Source organism: Mustela lutreola, chromosome 4 (genome assembly GCF_030435805.1).
Source record: "Mustela lutreola isolate mMusLut2 chromosome 4, mMusLut2.pri, whole genome shotgun sequence".
NCBI classification, from domain to species: Eukaryota; Metazoa; Chordata; class Mammalia; order Carnivora; family Mustelidae; genus Mustela; species Mustela lutreola.
In genome coordinates, this window is record NC_081293.1 from 41,595,490 (window position 1) to 41,612,703 (window position 17,214).

The 17,214-nt window shown below is 50.6% G+C and overlaps 1 protein-coding gene and 1 non-coding gene across 2 annotated transcripts; one reads left to right on the forward strand and one right to left on the reverse strand.

Moving 5' to 3' along the window:
- Positions 1 to 5,236: 5,236 nt before the first annotated feature.
- RBP3 (retinol binding protein 3) lies at positions 5,237 to 15,741 on the forward strand. Its single transcript, XM_059172492.1, has 5 exons — positions 5,237 to 8,281; positions 10,538 to 10,728; positions 12,683 to 12,825; positions 14,257 to 14,594; positions 15,652 to 15,741. The coding sequence occupies exons 1-5, from the start codon at positions 5,237 to 5,239 to the stop codon at positions 15,739 to 15,741; spliced, it is 3,807 nt and encodes a 1,268-aa protein (XP_059028475.1).
- A 1,080-nt stretch (positions 15,742 to 16,821) lies between these two features.
- Positions 16,822 to 16,925, reverse strand: LOC131830991 (U6 spliceosomal RNA). Its single transcript, XR_009353515.1, has one exon. It is a non-coding gene; the product is annotated as a U6 spliceosomal RNA (small nuclear RNA).
- Between the last annotated feature and the right edge of the window lie 289 nt (positions 16,926 to 17,214).

Here is a 17,214-nt window from a genome sequence, read left to right on the forward strand (position 1 = left end):
CTTGGGATTGAGCCCCACATCGGGCTCTCTGCTCAGCGGGGAGCCTGCTTCCCCCTCTCTCTCTGCCTGCCTCTCTGCCTACTTTTTATCTCTCTCTCTCTCCCTCCCTGTCAAATTTAAAAAAAAAAAAAGATCTTTAAAAAAAGAAAATATAAAGATAAGTCATCATGACCTTGGATTTGGCAAAGGAGTCTTAGGTATGACATCAAAAGCAACAGCAACAAGAACAACAACAAAAAAACTAGATAAACTGGTGATCATCAAAATTAAAAAAAAAATTAAGAGATCGTACATGTGTGTGAGCAGGGAGGCAGAAAGGGGCTTAGGGAGCATCTTAAGCAGGTTCCATGCCCAGTGCAGAGCTTGACATGGGGCCCAATCTCAAGATCCTGAAATCATGACCTGAGCTGAAACCGAGAACTGGACACTTAACTGCCACCCAGACACCCCCCAATTTTTTTTAATGTGGACTTCAAAGGACACCAGCAAGAAAGTGAGAAGATAACCCATGGAATAGAAGGGGATTTTTGCAAATCACGTATCTGATAAGGGACTTGTACCAGAATGCTTATAACTTAGTAATAAAGGGGAAAGTAACCTAATTTAAAAATGGGACAAAGAACCTGAATAGACAGTTCACTAGGGAGGATATGCAAATAGCCAATAAGCACATGAAAAAATTGTTGGCATTGCGAGTCATTAGGGAAATGCAAATCAAAGCTACTTCACACTCGCTAGGATGGCTAATATCAAAAAGCCAGAGGATAATGAGTGTTGACAAGGATGTAGAGGAATCAAACATTCAGACGTGCTGGCAGCAACGCAAACTGGTGCAGCTGCAAGGGGAAAATGGTTTGGCGGTTCCTCAAAAAGTTAAACAGACGATTACTGCATGACCCAGCAATTCCACTCCAAGACATCCCCATCAGCCCCAACAAATATGCAAAAGATCTAAACAGATACTTCATCTTGGAATATATACAAATGGCCAATAAATATATTAAAAGATGCTCAACACTATTAGTCATCAAGGAAATGTTAACTCAAATCATAATGGGAAGTCACTCCATAGCCATTAAAATAGCTAAAATTAAAGTCGGACCATACATACCAATTGTTGGCATTGATGTGGAGGAATTGGAAATCTCATACACTGCTGGTATAAATTTAAATTTTGGAAAACCAGTTATTTGTAAAAATGCTAAACATGCATTCCTGCCCTGGTGAAAATAAAACCATATATCCTATACTTAAACACGCACTGCAGCTGCATTTGTAAAGTTACATGTGGAAGCAAGCTGCAGGTCAGTCAACCCAAGAGTGGATAACAGATGGCAGTAGATCCATACCACGGAATACCACTCAGCAATTAAATAAATAAACTAATGGTGCCCTCAACAACATAGGTGTGTCTCAAACTCATGACGCTGAGTGAAGGAAGACAGGAAGGGGGAAAAAAAAAACAGTACACATGTTATAATTCCATTTAAGGTCTGGACAATGAGAATAAATCCACAGTGGTGAGAGAAGGCAGATCAGTGTCTGCTTGGAGATGGAGATGTAAGGGGGGGTTGCATAACAATGAGGCATAAGAAAAATTTGAGGATGAGGGCAATGTACATGATCTTGAGCTGGGTGATAGTTCCATAGGAGAATACACATGTCAAAACTCACCGGACTGTACACTTCAAATATGGTCAGTTCCATGGGTGTCAGTCATACATTAATTAAGTTGTCTTAAGAAAAAAAACAAAAACAAAAACAAAAACAGAAAAAATACACATTTACAGATAACTTAAAAGTTACCATCCCAGTGTTCATAGCAGCAATGGTCACAGTTGTCAAACTGTGGAAAGAGCCAAGATGCCCTTCTGTTAACAGACAAATGGATAAAGAAGACACGGTTCATATACTCTATGGAGTATTATGCCTCCATCAGAAAGGACGAATACCCAACTTTTGTATCAACATGGACAGGACTGGAAGAGATTATGCTGAGTGAAATAAGTCAAACAGAGAGAGTCAATTATCATATGGTTTCACTTACTTGTGGAGCATAAGGAATAACACGGAGGACACTGGGAAATGGAGAGGAGATGTGAGTTGGGGGAAATCGGAGGGGGAGACGAACCATGAAAGACTGTGGACTCTGAGAAACAAACTGAGGGTTTTGGAGGGGAGGAGAGTGGGAGTTTGGATGAGCCTGGTGGTGGGTATTATGGAGGGCACATACTGCATGGAGCACTGGGTGTGGTGCATAAACAATGAATTCTGAAACACTGAAAAGAAATTTTTTAAAAAGTTACTAAAAATATGATAAAGGAAACAAGTGAACAAATACACATACTCTTTGATTCAGTGAGCCCAGTTTGGGAAATTTACAGAAACAAGAAACACTAGTCCTTAAGAACCCATCTTTGAGAACATTTATAATGATACTGTTTATAGAAATAAAAACAGAAACAACTTAAAATCTCTCTCAGGAGGAGAATAGATCAGTAAAATGGCTACAATGAGTCATTAAAAGGATGAACTTTATGTATATGCTTCAGCAGTGAGGTTGTTTCTGCTGTATGTTTAAGTAAGTAAAACAAAAGGCAAATTACCATGTATACACAGTATGGACTCTATGTGAACACAGATGACACTAAATGGATGGATGGATGGATGGATGGATGGATGGGTGAATGGATGGACATCCTTAGATAAACAGACTGTACATCTCCTATATATGTGCATTCATGTATGAACCCAGAAAAAAGAGAGTACAGCCACACATTAAACATTATTTATGTATGTGTAATACACATTATTATTGGCTGGATTGGAACAGCTTTGGAAAAATATTGTTCACACATTTATGAATTATTTAACTTGTAAAATGAGTATGTTTTACTCTTATTTTTTAAAAATTTAAAAAAGAAAAAGTGAAAAGAAAAAGGATTAAAATAAAATAAAGACAGGGTATAACTAGCCTTGAAATGCACCCAAAAAATACGCTAGTTTGAGGTTTAGAGAGAGAGTCAGAGAGACAGAGGTGAGATAAAGAAAGGGTAATAAAATATCAATGCTAAAATCTGAGGACATGGATATTTGCTGTACTGCTTGAAAATGTCCATAAAGAACACAGAAAGAAAGATGAACTCTGGGGAGAGAATTTTCTCCCACTGGCCTCTGGCCACACCCGCAGGAGGAAACACCATGTCTCCCTGCAGGCACTAACTCTGCCCCTGTGGTGATATGCGACGCACCTCCATTCTGTTGCCCACATCCTCTGCGAGGCTCTGGGCCATCCATCCCCACAAGTCGGTGCCCAGCAATGGCTTCAGGCATCCCATCCTATAACTGCATTTTAAGAAGAGTCCAGGAGAAGCACTTTCCCCAAAGAAGGACTTTTTCCTGGTCATCTTTATCCTCTGCCCTTCCAGGTCCCAAGGCTTTGCCTGAGCTCAAGCAAGGACAGAGAAGTGCTCTCGGAGAACCGGGATGGCACACTCTGACATGTGACTCCCCAAGTAGAGGCAGATCGGAAGGCCCAGTCTTCCCAATGGGGGCTAAGGAGACCTTATTGTTATAATAAATCAGGCTTACCTCATTGGCTATGAACAGTGGAGTGATGTGACCATATGTCACTTGGGCATTAAACAAATCCTAATGAGCTAAAAATATGTTTGTTTTAGCTAATTGACCTCTTTGGCCTTCATAAACCACTTGGTAAACATCCCCAGATAATGAGTTCCAGAGAGCAGATTGTGGTTCTCGAGGGTGCTGAGAAAGCCCCCTGTCCCTGGGCACAGCTCCTGCAGCTGCCTGCTGAGGCACACATGTGCACCTGCTAGCTGTCTGCAGGCCCCTAGGAGGATGTGTGGGGCTAATGGGGCAAAGTGAGTTGAGGGGAACCGCTCTTCCAGCGCTCTCCCCGGCTATGCATATTCTGAGCGGTGGGTGTCTGTTAAATATGGGAAGTGCCCATCCCCAGAGAGATGCGGAGACAAAGCAGGGGCTCTTGACGTAGGGTCCTTGGCAGGTATTCTTGGAGATCTGGGGCAAGTCAGCTGCAAGCATGTCAACTTCCATGTGGGAGGGAGGCTTAGAGTCTGGCTGGTCACCTGAGACAAGCCTGTGTTCTCTGTGCAGGTGGGGGAATGATCTGGAGGCCTGGGAGGCCTGGGACTGCAGAGACCCAAGTTCTACAGCTGGGTTCTCCCTGCAAACACCAGGCCATGGACGGAGCCCTCAACCAGCAGGGGCCTTCTTGAGCCAGGAGCATGGAACCTGTTAGGTCACAGAGACCACCTCATCAGACCTGGAATCACTGATCCCGTGGTGTCTGGAAGGCAGACACCCCACCCGTACACCACATATACCAGTGAGGTCCAGACATTGTATTCTTACTGTTGGGAAGGGGTTGGGGGGCCAATTCCCCGGATGCATTAGCAAGACATAGAAATTAACTTCCACCTCTGAAGTGGATGGCAGCCTCAGACTCAGCCTCTGCACTGTCAGAGCCGACTACACCACCCTCCCCAGACTTGGTCTCAATGTCTCCTCAACCCCCACCTAAAATGATGGGCTGCAGGGAGCTACAGAGCTCCATTTCTTCAGCCATGCGGTGGAGATCATTTCCACCATGGAGAAATTACCAATAAGGGGATGCTCCCTTCTTGCTTGAAACCAAGAGATGCTTTACGCATAGTTTCTTACTTAATTTAGATAATAAGTAAGCCACTTCCCTAAGGCCACAGAGTAGAGAGTCACAGAGCCAGGGCTCCAATGAGTCCTACCTAGTTACTGGCATGCGGATTACCTGGTGTGGTGGGGAAATGCTGTTGAGAGCCAGTTAATAGTTCTTATTTTGCTAGGCTCTAGTAAAAAAAAAAAAAAAAAGGTTACCTTGCGAAGCGTAGCGCAGCGCCTGACGTGTGGCAGGAACTCAGAGTAAATGGTAGTTACTCAGATTACTATATACAGAGGTGGCACAGCAAGACGAGATCCAGCGCACCTTCTGGGTCAAACCACTTGGGCCCCTGCTCCCCAGTCCCCAGGGCTGATGCGCTGGAATTAGACAGGATTAAAGGCTTACTGGAGCTGGAAGCCACACCCCAACTCCCGAGTTTAGCCCCAGACCTTCTGTCCACCTGCTGAGAAGGACGAGGGAGGAAGGCAGCCACACAGCAGTGCCGTGGCCTCACGCATAGTCTAGGGAGCTTTTGTGCAGCTCTCCTGCCGGATCTCCATGACGAGAGAATGGGCCCTGATCTTGTCCACGCTGTTCTGTGGTCTGGCCGGCCCCACGCACTTGTTCCAGCCAAGCCTGGTGCTGGACATGGCCAAGGTCCTCCTGGATAACTACTGCTTCCCGGAGAACCTGATGGGGATGCAGGAAGCCATCGAGCAGGCCATCAAGAGCCGGGAGATACTCGCCATCTCAGACCCGCAGACTCTCGCCCATGTGCTGACCACCGGGGTGCAGAGCTCCTTGAATGACCCTCGCCTGGTCATCTCTTATGAGCCCAGCACCCTCCAGGCTCCCCGGCAAGCTTCAGCCCTCACCAACCTCACCCAAGAGGAACTGCTTGCCCGCTTGCAGAAGGGCATCCGCCACGAGGTTCTGGAAGGCAATGTGGGATACTTGCGTGTGGACGACATCCCAGGCCAGGAGGTGGTGAGCAAGCTGGGGAGCTTCCTGGTGGCCAGCGTCTGGAGGAAGCTCATGGGCACCTCTGCCTTGGTCCTGGACCTCCGACACTGCACTGGGGGCCACATTTCTGGTATCCCCTACTTCATCTCCTACCTGCACCCAGGGAACACAGTCCTGCACGTGGATACCATCTACGACCGCCCCTCCAATACAACCACTGAGATCTGGACCCTGCCCCAGGTCCTGGGAGAAAGGTACAGTGCGGACAAGGATGTGGTGGTCCTCACCAGCGGCCACACGGGGGGTGTGGCTGAGGACATCACTTACATCCTCAAACAGATGCGCAGAGCCATTGTGGTGGGCGAGCGGACTGTGGGGGGTGCCCTTGACCTCCAGAAGCTAAGGATAGGCCAGTCCGACTTCTTCCTCACTGTGCCGGTGTCCAGGTCTCTAGGGCCCTTGGGAGGGGGCAGCCAGACCTGGGAGGGCAGCGGGGTACTGCCCTGTGTGGGGACACCAGCGGAGCAGGCCCTAGAGAAAGCCCTGGCCATCCTCACTTTGCGTCGGGCCCTGCCTGGAGTGGTGCGGCGCCTGCAGGGGGCTCTCCAGGCCTACTACACACTGGTGGACCGTGTGCCCGCTCTGCTGCACCACCTGGCCAATATGGACTTCTCTGCGGTGGTCTCTGAGGAGGACCTGGTTGCGAAGCTCAACGCAGGTCTGCAGACTGCGTCCGAGGACCCCAGGCTCCTGGTGCGGGCAGTCAGGCCCAAGGAAACTTCTGGGCCGGAAGTTGGAGAGGACGACCCTCCGGAGGTGGTCCCCACTGTGCCCAACAATGAGGCTGCCCGGCGAGCCCTAGTGGGCGCTATGTTCCAGGTGTCCGTGCTGCCCGGCAATGTGGGCTACCTCCGCTTTGACAGCTTTGCCAACGCCTCGGTGCTGGAGGCGCTGAGCCCCTACATCATGAGTCAGGTGTGGGGGCCCCTGCAGGACACGGAGCACCTCATCATGGACCTGCGCCAGAACCCCGGGGGGCCATCCTCGGCTGTGCCCCTGCTGCTCTCTTACTTCCAGGGTCCTGACGCCGGCTCCGTGCGCCTCTTCACCACGTACGACCGCCGCACCAACATCACGCAGGAGCACTTCAGCCGCATGGAGCTGCTAGGCCAGCGCTACCCGACCCAGCGCGGCGTGTACCTGCTCACCAGCCACCGCACAGCCACCGCCGCGGAGGAGTTGGCCTTCCTCATGCAGTCACTGGGCTGGGCCACGCTGGTGGGTGAGATCACCGCGGGCAGCCTGCTGCACACCCGCACGGTGCCCTTGCTGGAAACGCCCGAGGGGGACCTGGTGCTCACGGTGCCCGTTCTCACCTTCATTGACAACCATGGCGAATGCTGGCTGGGGGGCGGCGTGGTGCCTGATGCCATCGTGCTGGCCGAAGAGGCCCTGGACAGGGCCCAAGAGGTGCTAGAGTTCCACCGCAGCCTGGAGGCTTTGGTGGAGGGCACGGGGCACCTGGTGGAGGCGCACTACACCCGGCCAGAGGTCGTGGGGCAGACCAGCGCCCTGCTGCGGGCCAAGCTGGCCCAGGGGGCATACCGCACTGCTGTGGACCTGGAGTCGCTGGCCTCCCAGCTCACCGCCGACCTGCAGGAGATGTCTGGGGATCACCGCCTGCTGGTGTTCCACAGCCCCGGGGAGATGGTGGCCGAGGAGGTGCCCCCCCCACCTCCTGCCGTCCCCTCCCCAGAGGAGGTATCCTACCTCATCGAAGCCCTGTTTAAGACAGAGGTGCTGCCCGGCCGCCTGGGTTACCTGCGCTTCGACGCCATGGCTGAGCTGGAGACAGTGAAGGCCATCGGGCCACAGCTGGTGCAGCTGGTGTGGCAAAGGCTGGTAGACACGGCAGCGCTCGTCGTCGACCTGCGGTACAACCCCGGGAGCTACTCCACCGCAGTGCCGCTGCTCTGCTCTTATTTCTTCGAGGCAGAGCCCCGCCAGCACCTCTACTCTGTCTTTGATAGGGCCACCTCAAGGGTCACGGAAGTGTGGACCCTGCCACAGGTGGCCGGTCAGCGCTACGGCCCCCACAAGGACCTCTACATCCTGATGAGCCACATCAGTGGGTCAGCCGCTGAGGCCTTTGCTCACACCATGCAGGACCTGCAGCGAGCCACGGTCATTGGGGAGCCCACTGCTGGAGGAGCACTCTCCGTGGGCATCTACCAGGTGGGCAGCAGCCCTTTGTATGCCTCCATGCCCACGCAGATGGCCCTGAGTGCCAGCACAGGTGAGGCCTGGGACCTGGCTGGGGTGGAGCCAGACATCACTGTGCCCATGAGCGAGGCCCTCTCCACAGCCCGGGACATAGTGGCCCTGCGTGCCAAGGTGCCCACGGTGCTACAGACCACCGGGAAGCTGGTGGCCGATAACTATGCCTCCCCAGAACTGGGGGCCAAGATGGCTGCCAAGCTGAGCCGTCTGCAGGGCCGCTACTCCAGGGTGACCTCAGAAGGGGCCCTGGCTGAGATGCTGGGTGCCGACCTGCAGATGCTGTCTGGAGACCCACACCTGAAGACAGCCCACATCCCCGAGGATGCCAAGGACCGCATTCCCGGGATCGTGCCCATGCAGGTGAGATACGAGGGGCACTTAGCCTAGGACTCTGTGCATGGTGCAAGACAAAGGCCTCCAGACTTGTTTCTGGGTTTAAGGGCTCACCAGTCACACCTTTTCCTTCCTCTCCTCGCGTCATCCCTTCCCCTTCTCGCATCCATGAGGTCCCTGAGCAGCTCTGTAGAACACTGGTACCCACAGGAGCTCAGTGTGAAAAGCCCTCGTAGAGAAGGAGTTTCACTCTTAGCGGGGCAGAAGGCAAGTGTTTGCAGCACTTCTTATAGTCAGTGGTAAGGTAAAGGTCAGGTCACGAGAAGTCACAACAGTTTCCTCCTCTAGCAACACGGGGTTTGTGTTTGTTCTCACCACCTGCCCGCCTCGGGAGGTTGCAATTTGTGGGAAGGAGTTGAGGGGGTAGAGAGAGAAGCAGACAGAAGTCTTGGCCTCACAGTTGCCTCAGAGTTGAAGCATGGAGCTGGGACATGAGCTGGGGCATGGTCAGGGGTGCCGACGCACAGTCCCAAGAACCACAGCCATGAGGAGGCCCCAACTGTCTTCTCCTCCCCTCCCACCACGCATGTCATTGGGGTTTCCCTATATCTGGAAGGAGCTCGCTCAGTGGGTGTGCACTCTGAACCGAGGGCCAGCTGGATGGGAAATTTGGAGCAAGGCTATTGTGATCAGTTTATTTGAAGCCAGTAAGGATGTCTGGGGAAACATTGGAAAGTTGTTTCAATCAAGGTTGAGGATTTCCGCTGCCGGGTGGTTGAGGGAAAAGTTCTCCAGACCCTTGGCCCAGATGAACCAAGGGTTCCCCAAACGCTCCTGTCAGCTAGGAGCTTCATCGAAAGGCAGCATTTGCAATATCTCTCCACCTGGTTTATCATCCATCATTTCACTGCATTGTCTTGAGTAGGCAGGGCAGAATTTGTCTCGGGTTCCCTGGAAAGCAGGTCTTGGATGCAGGCAGTTTGTGGGGGAGGCAGTCTCTGAAGCAGGAGGGAGCAAAGAGAGTGGGAAGGAGGGAACCGGGCAGGGGGACAGGTGGGTGCATTATTGAGGCTGTTGCTTCTGAAGATTCCAGTGGGATCCTAACGAGTGTGGGGAAGACCTCTGGGGCTGTCCATCTGCAGATAAGACCTGCAGCTCCTGTCCTTCATCCCCCTGCCAATGTGAACTCTCTCAGACTCTGAAGCAGCTTGGAGAAGGTCTTGAAGGAGAGGGTGGCAAGACGTGGAGTATGCCAGAGGCAGGCCCCTGTAGCCAAGGCCGGCGGCAGCCAGAGTCAGAGGAGAGCTAAGGGCACCAGAAGCAACTACTGCAGCATCGCCATTCCCGTTTTACAAAAAAGTGAATGGAACCCCAGAGGGGGTGCAGAGGAGAGAGGTCAATGGTCGAAGAGCTTGAGACCGAGGGCAGAGGAGGCCTGGGAGGCCAGGCGTCCCAGTTAATAGCAGTGTCCCTGTACACTGCTTGCTCTCATTCCAGCCCACAGAGCCTGTGCCCTTCTAGCAGTCCTGCAGAAAGAAGAGGAGGCACAAGGCAGGTTGGGGGAGCCTTGTATGTGCCAGCACTGTGCTAGGCTCACAGGCCCACCAGATTCCAAATTGAGGACTCACCCCTTTCCAATAGAGCCAGGGTTCATGGTTTAGAGTCACATGTGGATTCAGCTTCTATACCAGCTTCTACACTGGCTGTGTGACCTTGGGCAAGTTACTTAATCACTCTGTGTTTCAGTTTCCTCATTGAAAGGATAGGGATGCTACAGGGTGCCCTGAGGGTGATGGTAAGGGCTCCAATATGCTCAGCCAAACCCCTACTAAACTACTAAAGACTCAGAGGCCCAGGAGCTAGCTAATGTCTTCCTCCCTTCCCCAGGGAAGGAGAGGAAGTTGAATTCAGAGTCATCAAGGTAGTGTCTTGTGAGGTCTGGGTGGGAGGAGGAGTCAGAGTGGAGACCATGACACCTGGGCCTTGCAGCTCTGAACAAAATGGCCCCTGGAGTAGGGTTGGCACACAGAGTGTTCTCTGTAAGGAGTCTCCCAACCACATCCTACCAAACTCGGGTCCACATCCCAGGCCCATGACCCACATAATGTCCTAGATTCTCCACTGGAAAAAGTCTTGACACCTACTGCCTCTTTCAGAAGTGTTAGTCCCCTCCCGGCCCTCCGTGTCATTCATGTATAAAGGAAAACTCCAGTGCCCACTTCCCCGAGTTGTAAAACCTGCTCCTTCGCTGACACCACCCTACCCTCCCCACCGATCTTTCAGATCCCTTCCCCTGAAGTCTTTGAGGACTTGATCAAGTTCTCCTTTCATACTAATGTGTTTGAGGACAACCTTGGCTACCTGAGGTTTGACATGTTTGGAGACTGTGAGCTGCTCACCCAGGTGTCAGAGCTGCTGGTGGAGCATGTCTGGAAGAAGATTGTGCACACGGACGCCATGATTATTGACATGAGGTCAGTGGTCCAGGGAGGGGGAGGTGTGGGCAGAGGTCTCTGACCCTGGGGGTCCTGGCTTCATTGGCTGCAGAGAGCCCCAGCAATGGTGGTCTTTTTAAGCTTCTCAGATGACCCCAATGTTAATTCCAGGCTGAGAGTCACTGGGCTACCCCTTGACTCCCAGGCTTGCCTGGTCATAGGATTCAGTGGAGAGAGAGGGACAAAGGAAGACATTGAGAACAGATTCTCAGGCCCCAATGTCATCCTACTGAAACCAGAGCACCAGGGGTGAGGGCTCCTCATCTGTGTACTTGAAAGACATCATCCCAGGTTATTCTGATGATCAATGATGTTTGGGACATCTAGGCCACCACCTGCAGCTGTGCCTCTCATGTCATACAAAATCAGCCTATGACCACTTCCATCATGAGAATTACAAAGCCAGAGTCCCGTATGTCAGTTGGCTAATTGAATTTAAGTAAATTTTTAAAGAAAGAAAGAAGAAAGAGGCAAATCAGAGTTCCCCTCTTTCTGCCTGCCTCTCTGCCTACTTGTGATTTCTCTCTGTCAAATAGATAAATAAAATTTAAAAAAAAAAGAAAGAAAGAAAGAAAGCCAGAGTCCCAGAGAGAATTTTCAAATTAGCCACTATTCTTGCAAAAAGAATTTTTTGCATCACAAAATGACTGTTAGAGGGATGCTTTCACCTAGGGACCTCTCTCCTAGAGCAGGTGGGAGAACACAGTCCGGGCCTACAGGGACCAGGCCCAGGCTTCCATGATTGCCCTGGGCACCCTCTGTGGACACAGGGCAAGGCAGACTGTTCCCCCACTCCCCCACCCCACTGAGCCGAAACCTCCACCGCCAGCTGCATGAGGGAAGCTGCCAGAATTGATGGAGTCATGACCTGCAGCTCAGCCATGGTTCTTGGTCATCACTAGGGGGTCTGGATCTCAGAGGCTTTTTCTCCCTGGAAGAGGAAACACCTCCCGGGGCTCGTGTGTGTGTTTGTGTGTGTGTGTGTGTATGTGTGTGTGTGTGTTGTGTGTGTGTGTCTATGTCCAGAACTTGTGCTCGAGTGCTTCTGTAGTACTCCTGAAGATTTTATCCTTCAAACACATATTTATTGAACATGCAGATGCTGCTCAGGCTAAGTCCCTTTCTGCTGAACTGTGAGGCCACATTTGTAAAAGGAAGTGGCCCAGCCTACAGGTGTGCTTTGCTTAAAGACCCTTCCACCCAGAGATTGGGGGAGGTTCAGATGCTGAGGTCACAGACCCTAAACCCTGTCCTAAGCCCTGTCAGGCCATCCTAGACCATCAACCAGAAGAGACTCCTCATATATTACCAGCCCACATTTCTTGTTCACAAATAAGAAGACAGAGGCCCAAGTAGTTCACCCTGTGCATGTCCTAGGATAGGCACAGGCTCTCCCCTCCCCCACCCCATCGCCCCACCCAATATAGTTCCACAGTTCTGAGCACTCCGCTACACTAAGTGCCCCATGAGGACACAACAACAAAAAAGTCCAGTGGGTTTTGTGGAATTATGGAGAATACAGCTAGGGAAGGCTGCATCCTCACAGGCATCAAGGGTGCAGGAGAGCCGTCCGTAATCAGTAAGTGGGGAAAATTTATCAAAAATTTCACAACTCCATGACTTGTCAGAGGCTTTAATATAATTTCTACAGTATATACCACATAATGTATTAATATTTTATCAGAAGGGGTAGTTATGGCATTCAATATTTTCTATACAAATTTGACCACAAAGTCTCCTTATTCTTAAGACTTATATGCTGGGAAATACCAACCAAGGAATTCTGCAGGAGGAAGATGGGGCACTAGGATGGGGCACTGAGGCTGCCTGGTATTAGTGTCCTCCTCAAGGCAGAGATCCCAGGCTCTTCAGAGGGGAACTGAGGACCTCCCTGTGAACTCCTCCCTAGTGGTTCCTCCTTCCCTTCCCTCAGATTCAACATTGGCGGCCCCACTTCTTCCATCTCTGCCCTGTGCTCCTACTTCTTCGATGAAGGCCCTCCAATTCTGTTGGACAAAATCTACAGCCGGCCCAATGACTCTGTCAGTGAGCTCTGGACCCACTCCCGGCTCGCAGGTATGTGTAGAAGATTTCCTTTTCCTGTTCTCACTCCAGAAGCTTCTGGAAAATCAGGGAAAGGAAAGATAGCTTGAGTTCAAGGAAAAGTAATAGTAAATGGGAATATAAAGTCCCTGCCCTATGCTGTGCACTTTTACAATGATCCTTAATCCCTGCAAAATGCTACCATTATATTTAATTTCTAGAGGAGAAAAAATGAGTCTTAACTGAGTTGAGTATCTCATCCAACATCACCCAGCTAGTAAGTGAAAGAGCCAGAATTTGAACACTGGTTTGTCTAAAACCAAAATGCCCTCCATTCTCACCACTACAAGCATCAGACTACAAAACAAATCCCAAACTAGAAAGATCCCCCTGCCCATCGCCAAACCCTAGATGGTGTCTAGCGCCCACCCATCCTGCCTGAGCTCCCAGCAGAAGCTCAGAATACTTGCTTGAAGAAAGTTTGTGACTCTGGGCCCAGAGCAGTGGCCAGAGGAGCAAGTGCGGGCCCAGGGGTCTCACAGCTCCATTGTGGGTGACAGGCTCACTCTGACTCCCTTGCTCAGCACGACAAACCAAGGAACTTATACTCCCATCCAACAAGGGGCTGGGGGACCAACGGTGGGGGATGCATAGTACCAGAAAATCACCCCACAATTCTCACTGGTACGCCTTATCAAACGAGGATTTAAGGGGAGCTGCAACACATACGTTCAAAAATACTGTAAAATGTAAATAAAAATTAGAACCAGGTGAATTGTAAATTCAAATAGACATTCAAAACCGAGAGGTACAAATGACTCCAATCTGCAGATCAGGAGGCCCTAGAATTGTGGAGTCTAACCTGGGACCTGTACACCACACTGAGCATGGAAACAGGGCTCATATGAACTGAGATGCGGAAAGTGGGAAGTGTACACCAGATTCGGAAGACTTTTTATGGAAAAATAAGGATGTAAAATATCTCAATAATTTTTGTGGTTTACATTTTTGAGCTCTACTGAGTTAAATGAAACATTATTAGGATTCATTTCGTCTGTATCTTTTCACTTGTTTAAAGTGACTCCTAGAAAACTTAGAGTGACATCTAAGGCTCACATTTTGGCTCATGTCGCATTTCTATCAGACATCGCTGTCCTAGAGATTGTTGCCCTGAATTTTCACATTTGGCTCTTCCTGGATTCTGGAGTAAAAAGTGAGACTGGTCAGGTTAGGCATTCTCATTATTCATGAAGAGGAAGCACCTCCTTTTCTGGGGCACACGTTCTCATCTCCATTTTACAGATGCAGAGCTGGGGTTCAGGGAGGAGTGATTTGCACGTGGACACGAGGTCACAGAACTAAATTCCAGGCCTTCCTCTCCGCTGGTCCAGACAGCATGGAGAAGGCAGGTGCCCCGGGGTACTGACTAGTACTTGCCATCTTGAAGGACCTTCTATTTTCCAGGTGAACGCTACGGCTCCAAGAAGAACGTGGCCATTCTGACCAGCGCCCTGACAGCCGGCGCCGCAGAGGAGTTTACCTACATCATGAAGAGGCTGGGCCGGGCACTCATCATTGGGGAGGTGACCAGTGGTGGCTGCCAACCACCGCAAACCTACCACGTAGACGACACCCATCTCTACATCACCATCCCCACGGCCCGCTCAGTGGGGGCTGCTGATGGCAGCTCCTGGGAAGGGGTGGGCGTGGTGCCCCATGTGGCTGTTCCTGCTGAGGCAGCCCTCACCAGAGCCAAGGAGATGCTCCAGCACACTCTGCTGAGGGCTAGGCGGAGCCCCGGGGTGGGCGGGACTTCCAGGCCACAGACAAAGGGCGCTCCAGCTCGGGGTCCTGCCTGAGGCTCCGAAGGGCAGCAAAGGGGGCTGCTGAACTCTGGTAGAGTCAGAGCTGGAGGCACCCTTGGAGTTCATCCAGTGTTCTCTTCACCACTGCCAACATCTCTGTTTGGGCCTCTAGGGACAGGGACCTCACCCCTCAGAGGCAGCCCCCTCCATAGTAGTTATTTTGGGGAGGTGAGGCCAGGGGCACCTGCATCCTTGCTTCTTAATGGCCAACCCCTGGTCCAGAGCAGCTCCAACCAATAGAGTTACAACGAGAGTCGCAGGTACCAGCACATGCGCCATTCGTCATTTTCTAGTAGTAAAAAGAAACAGGTGATACTTATTTTCATAGTGTAATTTATTTAAGCAACTATATCCACAGTAGTGTCATCTCCTCAGGATAAACATCATGAATGAGATGTTTTGCAGGGAGACTTTGAAAGTTGGTATGTAGTCTGCACTCACTGGGTATTCCCTTCCTCACACACATACACCCAGTCCTCGGGGGCTGCCTCCAGCTGGAGGATCCCCTGTGAGACAGCACAGGCCCACAGGCCAGGGACCACCCCCACTTCCCCAGCACATTGTCCCCCTCTCTTCTCCCTGCATCTGTACCTTCCCCGTGCTCTAGGATTGTTTCTGTCACCATCATGCTTCTCCAGAGCCATGACCTCCTACTCACCCCAGCTCCTACTGCCCCCCACTTAGCACAGCACCTGATGCCCAAAAAACACACATGAGTATCTGGCAGCAAATCTATTTTCCTCCAGATGGCAGTCCTTAGACACTTGAAGACAGGTCCAGTTTCACTTAGAATCCTCCCAGCCCAATTCTATATGGCAAGTCTCTCATCCGTTCAGGTGTTCCTCCCGTGGCCTTGTTCTCCAGCTTCTGCCAGGGACCAAAAAGTGAGCTCTAGTGCCATGCATAGTTACAACTTGAGGGGAGAGGGTGCCCTTCTTGGCCTCGTGCAGTCTATCACTGTGCTGACTCCAGCGACCAAATGCACTCCTAACAGGAAGAGAAGCTGGCAGCCCTCAAGACCTCTTCCAAGGCCAAGCAAGCCCCAGAAGGAGATGGGAAGCTTGGGGGTAACCTGGAGGAATGAGGCCCCTGGCTAGCCCTGGGATCCAAGCAATCTTACTCTGCTGGGAATCACCAGGGACCCTAAAGTAAGACACTTCTGCTACCTGCCCAAAGTCATGGTAGGGATGAAGCTGGAATAGTGGGGACATCCACAGCCCCCAGTTAGTGCTCTCAGAGTCTGGGATCCAAGATGTCTAATGAGGATAAAGTCCTCATGTCATCTGGGCTTGCTGTCTGGTGAGTCCATCCTGGGGCTTCCATGGGTGACGTCCCCCAGGGCACTGAGCTGATTTCACTACTCAACCCTGATTTCACAGCCCCCTCTCCAGGTCCCAGAGAGCTGTGGAGTCTGAGCACACCCGTGGGTCACCACCAATATCTAGGGACATGGTCACCTGGAAAACCTTGAACCAACCCTGTCTAAATAGGAAAGCTCTGTTGGAAGGCACTCCAGTTCCTCTTCCTTCTGCTAAATTCAAATAAGGTTAAGTGCATGATTGAACATTAGTGGGAGCATGGATACAGGGATCTCACCCTTTTCTTCGTTAGACCTATTAATAATATCCGAGCAGATGTGTGACACCCCTACATGCTTATATTCTAGGGGTTCTCTCTCCTCCCTCCTCCTTCCCACCCCTCCCCACACATAGCTATCTGAGGACCACCTAAATCAAACAATGGTTCCTCTGGGTGGTAGAATCAGGGGTAATATTTTAATGTGTATGTCTTTATACTTTTCTTTTTTTTCTTAAATCCTTATAATTAAGCATAGATCATAATTTTCAAATGTAGCAGTCATTATTCCAAAAATGAAATAAATAAAACAAAATACATCTTGAGTCACTAACCACGCCTTAGTGATCACTAGTAATTACGTATTTTTTTCCATGGGTTTTCTTATGACATCATTTGGATGTCCTTGATTTACACAACTGACATTTATTGACAGTTGATTTTGTTTAAGGTGTCAGGCTAGGTGCTGGGGGTCTGCCAACGGCACACATCTCCATGGGTCTTAAAGAGGGGAAGGGATGGGGTAGCTCTTAGGGTAGATGACATAAATATTTCTCTTCCAAGCTTCACAGTGCATGGACAACCATTTCTTTTAATGGAACACATCACAAATTTGCATGTCATCCTTGCACAGGGGCCATGTTAATCTCTGTATCCTTGTGATTTGTGTGTATGTGCTGTTGAAGCGAGCACTGGACAACCATTCTTACCATTTCAGCAGGAGTCAGCTGACACTCAGTTAAGCTCAGTAATTCACAGGAGGTCACATGGGTAGCACAATGGACACGTGCCCTCCTTTAGGCCACCCAACATATGCACCCCCTTTAAATGTTCAGAGAATCGTTCCCCATATGAACCGGTGGGAAACAGACTCACTAATAGCAGTGAGGTGTTTGGGAGCCCAGGTTCAAGACAGAAACTGTCTTGAACCTGTCCTGGGGGAAAGGCCAGGCCAGCCACTTCCTAGCTGTGTAAGCCTGGC